This window comes from Salvelinus sp. IW2-2015, unplaced genomic scaffold, assembly GCF_002910315.2.
Source record: "Salvelinus sp. IW2-2015 unplaced genomic scaffold, ASM291031v2 Un_scaffold5243, whole genome shotgun sequence".
In the NCBI taxonomy this organism is placed as follows: domain Eukaryota; kingdom Metazoa; phylum Chordata; class Actinopteri; order Salmoniformes; family Salmonidae; genus Salvelinus; species Salvelinus sp. IW2-2015.
Window position 1 is genome coordinate 1 of NW_019946508.1, and position 7,589 is coordinate 7,589.

The 7,589-nt window shown below is 42.2% G+C and overlaps 1 protein-coding gene across 1 annotated transcript in view; it reads left to right on the plus strand.

Annotated features, from left to right (window-relative positions):
* Positions 1 to 2,581: 2,581 nt before the first annotated feature.
* LOC112078091 (solute carrier family 2, facilitated glucose transporter member 1) overlaps positions 2,582 to 7,589 on the plus strand; it is a gene marked incomplete at both ends in the record, with an annotated part of 24,225 nt that continues 19,217 nt past the window's right edge. Inside the window, 4 exon segments of the mRNA XM_024144431.2 lie at positions 2,582 to 2,822; positions 4,288 to 4,308; positions 4,652 to 4,773; positions 4,775 to 4,806. Of these exon segments, the coding sequence (XP_024000199.2) occupies positions 2,582 to 2,822; positions 4,288 to 4,308; positions 4,652 to 4,773; positions 4,775 to 4,806 (416 nt within the window).

Here is a 7,589-nt window from a genome sequence, read left to right on the forward strand (position 1 = left end):
ACAAGCACCTGTAGAGGTAGCACCATGGTGTAAATTCAGAGAGACACTAGCTTCCCTCATGTTTATGTAATGAAGGTCACAAAGTAGCCTCAACACACTCTGTAGGGTCGAGCCACCATGGTGTAGTCAAAGAGGACAAGCTAAGCTTCCCTCCTGTTATGTAAGAAGGTCTACAGTAGCCTCAACAGCACCTCCGTAGTGTAGCACCATGTGTAGTCAGAGGACAGCAATAGCTTCCCTCACTGTTATGTATAAATGAAGGTCGTGGTTGATACAAGTAGCCTCAACAGTACTCTGTAGTGTAGCCACCATGGTGTTAAGCCGGGGACACTAGCTTCCCTCCTGTTATGTAAGGAAGGTGTACAGTAGCCCTCAACAGCACTCTGTCGGTAGCACCATGGTGTAGTCAGAGGACAGCTACTTCCCTCCGTTAGCTAAGCCAAGGTCTACAGTAGCCTCACCAGCACTCTGAGGTAGCACCATGTTAGCCGGAGGACAGCTAGCTTCCCTCCGTATGTAATGAAGGTCACAGTAGCCCAACAGCACTCTGTAGGGTAGCACCATGTTAGCTCAGAGCGACAGCTAGCTTCCCTCCTGTTATGTAGGAAGGTCTACAGTAGCCTCACAGCACTCTTAGGGAGCACCATGTGTAGCCGGAGGACAGCTAGCTTCCCTCCTGTTATGTAAGGAAGGTCTACAGTAGCCTCAACAGCACTCTGCTAGTAGCACCATGTGCTATCAGGGAGACAGCTAGCTTCCCTCCTGTTACTGTAATGAAGGTCTACACTGTAGCCCTCAACAGCACTCTTGCTAGAGTAGCACCATGGTGTATCAGAGGACAGCTAGCTAATCCCTACCATGTATGTAATGAAGTCTACAGTAGCGCCTCAAAGCAAGCACTCTGTAGCGGTTAGCACCATGGTAGCCGGAGGACAGCTAGCTTCCCTCCTGTTATGTAATGAACCGTCTATCCAGTAGCCTCAATACAGCCACTCTGTAGTGGTAGCAGACCAGTGAGTCAGAGGACACTAGCTTCACCTCCTGTTGATTTAAGGAACCGGTCTACATAGCCTTCAACAGCACTCTGTAGGTAGCACCATGTGTAACGAGAGGACAGCTATGCTTCCTACTCCTGTCCGGCTGGACATTGACTTGTCAATACAAAACCTATAGGAGCGCTCTGGTTCTCACCCCTTCAAATACTTACTGTACACAGAGAGAGAGAGACATTTCGTCATTTTCTTCTCAAACAGAGGCGATGCTATGTAGCTAGCTGGTCTAATACTATCCACACAACACTGAACTCAGGTAAGCTTGTTTTACAATTTTAAACTAATTTATTGCCAACGAGACCGCCGTTGTCACCTCAATGAATTTACGCTTCACTCGACTTTACTCTCTACATGGTTGGAAGGCCCGGATTAAGATTCACTATTAGTCTACATCGGTTTTTACAAAAGCATCTGACAAATCAATTTGTCCGTTTTTACTTATGACCTCTCTTGCTCAATCATCGAGGAGTTCTCAACCACACCGGTGGGTCCAGACATAAATCAGTCGATGCCAGATCACAGCCTGCACTTCGTGGTCCCTCTCACGTCAGCATCAAGACTTTGGAGCCTGCTGAGCGTCACTAGGGGTCAAGGTCTGCTGACACCTTCGGCAGGGTCATACTCTAGTGTTGCTTCGCAGGCTGAGGTTACTACCTAGCTGTATGCTTCGGCAGGTGGGTACTCTACCCTGGTGTTGCTGCGGCAGGGCGGTTCTACCTAGTAATTCGCTTCGGCAGTGGTATCACCTAAGTATGAAGCTTCCGCAAGGGGTTCTACCTAGTATTGCTCGCAGTAGTGGGTCTACCTTAGTATTGCTTCGGCATGGGGTTCTACCTAGTATTGCCTTCGGCAAGTGGGTAAATCCTACCTATGTGATGCCTTCAGCAGGTGGTTCTACCTAGTATATGCTTCGGCAGGTGGCTTCTACCTAGTACTTGCTTCGGGCATGAAAAAAGTGGTTCTAAACCTAGTGAGTTGTCTTCGGGCAGTGGTTCTAAACCTAGCCTAAAATGACTGCTTCGCAGTGGCTTCTACCTAGTGTTGCAACATATCTTCTAGTAACTTCCCCAAATCCCAGTGTTCCGAAATCCACGGATTCCTGTATTTCCGTCTAATTCCCTCATTTTTTCCAGGAATTCTCCAACTGATATTCTGGAAAAATTGTGATATTGGGAAAGCCGCTAGAGAAATACGTATCTCGATTTACGTTGCATCGATTGCTGATATTGTTGATTGATTGCCGATTGCTGATTGGTTGATTGATTGGTGACTGATTGGCTTGATTAGATTGGTTGAATTGCTTTGGGTTGTTGATTGATTGGTTGTGGTGATTGATTGAGGTTGAGTTGGTTGATTGGTGATTGGTTGATTGATTGTTGAATGATTATTATTGGTTGATTGATTGATGGTTGATTGTTTATTGATTGGTTGATTGGTTGATTGGCTTTGATTGATTGATTATGCATCCCTGATGACTGATGATAGTGACTGAATGGTTGATTGATTGATTCCCTCTTCCCTCTTCTTAGGCGTAACTCCATCCTGATAGTGAATGCCCTGTCGGTGGTGGGAGCCTGTCTGATGTTTGCCTCTAAGGCCAATGAGTCATTTGAGATGCTGATCGTTGGCCGGCTGGTGTTCGGTCTGTTCTGTGGCCTTGTGATGAGTCTCAACCCTCTCTACATCCAGGAAGTCTCCCCCACCAACCTCAGAGGYGCCTTCGCTACCCTCAACCAGGTCTCTTTCGCTACGGGCATACTCCTGGGCATGGTGAGAATAGACGTTGTCTGCCTGAGTCTCCAATGCAACCTATTTCATAATAGATTAATCATTTATGTCCATATATATACATATTTTTCATATCAATATGAATTTAATCCAAGTTTTTTTCTCATAATAGTAAAAACAAGCATCATTAATCACCAACGGTCTGGCTCATAATAATGGACTATTCCACCCTGTCTGGTTCATAATAATGGACTATTCCACCCTGACTGGTTCATAGTAATGGACTATTCCACCTTGTCTGGTTCATAATAATGGACTATTCCACCCTGACTGGTTCATAGTAATGGACTATTCCACCCTACTGGTTCATAGTAATAGACTATTCCACCCTGTCTGGTTCATAATAATGGACTATTCCACCCTGTCTGGTTCATAATAATGGACTAATAATAATGGAACATTACTGAATTATTACTGAATTATTACCGGAACATTACTGGAACATTACTGAATTATTACCGAAACATTACTGAAACATTACTGAAACATTACTGAAACATTACTGGGACATTACTGGGACATTACTGGGACATTACTGGGACATTACTGGGACATTACTGGGACATTACTGGGACATTACTGAAACATTACTGAATTATTACTGAAACATTACTGAATTATTACTGAAACATTACTGAATTATTACTGAAACATTACTGAAACATTACTGAATTATTACTGAATTATTACTGAAACATTACTGAATTATTACTGAAACATTACTGGGACATTACTGAAACATTACTGAATTATTACTGAAACATTACTGAATTATTACTGAAACATTACTGGGACATTGCTGAAACATTACTGAAACATTACTGAATTTTTTCTGAAACATAGACAGCAGGGTTAACAGTAGTGTTGTTAGACTGTAGGTGGCAGGGTTAACAGTAGTGTTGTTAGACTGTAGGTGGCAGGGTTAACAGTAGTGTTGTTAGACTGTAGGTGCAGGGAACAAGTAGTGTGTTAGATGTAGTTGCAGGTAACAGTGAGTGTTGTTAGACTGTAGTGGCAGGGTTAACAGTAAGTGTTGTTAGACTGTAGGTGCAGGGTTAACAGTAGTGTTGTTAGACTGTAGGTGGCAGGGTTAACAGTAGTGTTGTTAGACTGTAGGTAGCAGGGTTAACAGTATGTTGTTCAGATGTAGTGGCAGGTTAACAGTATGTGTTACAATGTAGGTAGCAGGGTTAACAGAGTTGTTGTTCTGTAGGTGCAGGGGTAACAGTGAGTGTTGATAGACTGTAGTATGCAGGGTTAACAGTAGTTGTTAGACTGTAGGGGCAGGGTTAACAGTGAGTGTTATAGGATTGTAGTATCAGGGTTAACAGTAGTGTTGTTAGACTGTAGGTGGCAGGGTTAACAGTAGTGTTGTTAGACTGTAGGTGCAGGGTTAACAGTAGGTTTTAGACTGTAGTGCGAGTGTAACAAGTGTGTTAGACTGTAGGTGGCAGGGTTAACAGTGAGTGTTGTTAGACTGTAGGTATCAGGGTTAACAGTAGTGTTGTTAGACTGTAGGTGGCAGGTTAACAGTAGTGTTGTTAGACTGTAGGTGGCAGGGTTAACAGTAGTGTTGTTAGACTGTAGTGGCAGGGTTAACAGTAGTGTTGTTAGACGTAGGTGGCAGGTTAACAGTAGTGTTGTTAGACTGTAGGGGCAGGGTTAACAGTGAGTGTTATAGACTGTAGGTATCAGGGTTAACAGTAGTGTTGTTAGACTGTAGTGGCAGGGTAACAAGTGATTGTTATTGTTGTTGACTCCAAGGTGGCTTTGAGATGACGTTGTTCTCTGTGTTTGTTATTTCTAAATAGCTGGTCTTGAAACAGTGCTGGAACAAAAGAGCTGTGGCTATGATGTTATCCCTGTCTCTGATACCTGCCCTGCTACAGTACCTGGCCCTCCCCTTCTGCCCTGAGAGCCCAAGATAACTGCTATCAACGGGGCCAGGAGAGTCAGGCAGAGACTGGTGGGTAGCATTGTCACACAGTACACACTATTGTAGTGTAGTAATATTTTATATGTGTATATACATTTAATATATATACATCACATGCGACTCGTAATAAGATTACGCAATTAGCCCATTTAATGATTATCTGATTACATAAAGATTATTTAGCAAATTTAAGAACACCATAGAGTTACAATACTAGCAGGAAGAAATGTCTGAAATCTAATCTATAACAAGTTTATTTCATTACGAGACAGACAAGTAACCTTGAGATGATTTGTGCTCTGTTCTAGCGAATCTCTGCACGTTACGTAGAAATGACCTGGTCAAATCATGCTGGAAATGACCTGGTCAATCATGTGTAAAGACCTGGTCAAATCATGTAGAAAGACCTGGTCACAATCATGTGGAAATGACCTGGTCAAATCATGTGAAATGACCTGGTCAATCATGTAGAAATACCTGGTCAAATCATGTAGAAATACCTGTAACATCATGTGAAAGACCTGCCGTCAAATCATGTAGAAATGACCTGGTCAAATCATGTGGAAATGACCTGGTCAAATCATGTATGAAATGACCTGGTCAAATCATGTGGAAATGACCTGGTCAAAAACAGTGAAATGACCTGGTCAGATCATGTAGAAATGACCTGGTCAAAATCATGTGGAAATGACCTGGTCAGATCATGTGAAATGACCTGGTTAATCACAGTAATAATGACCTGATCAAATCATGTGGAAATGACCTGGTCAAATCATGTGGAAATGACCTGTCAAATCACTGTAGAATAGACACTGGTCAAATCATGTGGAAATGACCTGGTCAAATCATCGTAAATGACCTGTCAAATCATGTGGAAATGACCTGGTCAAATCATGTGGAAATGACCTGGTCAAATCATGTGGAATGACCTGGTCAAATCATTGGAAGTGACCTGGTCAATCATGTAGAAATGACCTGGGTCAAATCATGTGAAATGACCTTGTCAAATCATGTGGAAAACCTGGTCAAATCATGTGGAAATACCTGTCAAATTCATGTAGAAATGACCTGGTCAAATCATGTGAAATACCTTCAAATCATTGAAATGACCTGGTCAAATCATGTAGAATAGCCTGGTCAAATCATGTAGAGATAGCCTGGTCAAATCATGTAGAGATAGCCTGGTCAAATCATGTAGAATAGCCTGGTCAAATCATGTAGAGATAGCCTGTCCAAATCATGTAGAGATCGCCTAGTCAAATCATGTAGAAAAGCCTGGTTAATACATGTAAGAGAGCCTGGTCAAATCACGTCCTTTTTCACATGCTTGAAGTTCTGATTTGAACTGCTCTATTTTACACTGATGTCTTCTGGGACTTCACAGTCGTTTGACGCATGTTCGACCCTAGTTTGCTGTGTCGCATTTCATTCRTCCCAAGTAAAYACACAACAAGCTCTAGAATTAACATGTTCTTAGATTTTTTTATATTTTGCCTGACAATATACAGCCAGTCATGAAGACTTTAATCCCTAGTCGATTCAAATGTAAGACCTTTCTTATGCTTTTTGATCAAATCATTCATAAGAGTCAATTGCCATAAATCAAAAATATCAATTGCTTGCATATTCGCCATCATGTGAGCTATGTTTTCGTTATACATACAGTAACCAAAAAATTAAACAAATCAAAATATATTTTAGATTTTAGATTCTTCAAAGTAGCCAACTTTTGCCTTGATGACAGCTTTGCACACTCTTGGCATTCTCTCAACCAGTTTCAGCTCACTATCACAGTCTTAAAGAAGTTCCCACATATGCTGAGCACTTATTGGCTGCTTTTCCTTCCTTCACTCTGCGGTTCGTGTCTCTYCAGAGTGGCGATACTGATAAGCAGTCGTTGGAGATACTGCGAGACACTGCGGGAGGTCCAGTCCATCATTTAGGAAAATGTTTTACCTTTGTCTGACACTTCAGCAACTGGTTACAGTGTGTTAGTACAAGGCATGGAAATGGGTTGCATGGAAGTTCCTTTGTATAATGTGGATCTTGAGTCTGATCTTATTTCTGGTTCTGTTGTTGTTGGAGTGAGGCATAGCCTACCGGTGAAGGGTGATCTCATTCATATTGGGAAACGATTTGGCTGAAGGGAAGGTCGTAACAAATCCTGTCGTTCGTAAGGAACCCAGAGTAGGGGAACCCGATGGGTTATCAGAAAAGTGCCCTAAAGTGTTCCCAGCGTGTTTCGTTACACGTGTCAAAGAAAGAAAGTTTAGTGTTGAGGAGGATGTCCTTCGATCCCACCGTGGTCAATCTGTCCGAGACGTTTATGGGTGATCTTGATTTCACTAAACCTCCTCAGATAACTTCTTTGAAAACCTCAGTGTATTTAATTACTTTGTAAAATAAACAGATTGCCATACAGGGCATAAAGCTTCAGTTACAAGAATTTCGAGGCATTATTCCAAACATGGTCAACGAGAGAGAGAGAGACAAAGAAAGCATGGCCCATAGCCATGGCTCATAGCCAGAGGGAGAGAAAGAGTGGAGGTTTCTCACCACAACAACTCAGGAACATAAGAGAAAGAAGAATGAATCTAAGACCCTTTTATAAACATCTGAGTTGTTGACCAATAGTATTAGTGTAAAGTTAACCTCCAATCAGATATCAGACCTACAGGAAGTAACCTCTGCTTCTCAGAGGGGAGACAACGGGGGTTGGAGAGATCAACACAGAGAATGCTGAATTCCTAAAACAACACAGAGAATGATGAATTCCTAAAACAACACAGAGAATGATGAATTCCTAAAACAAC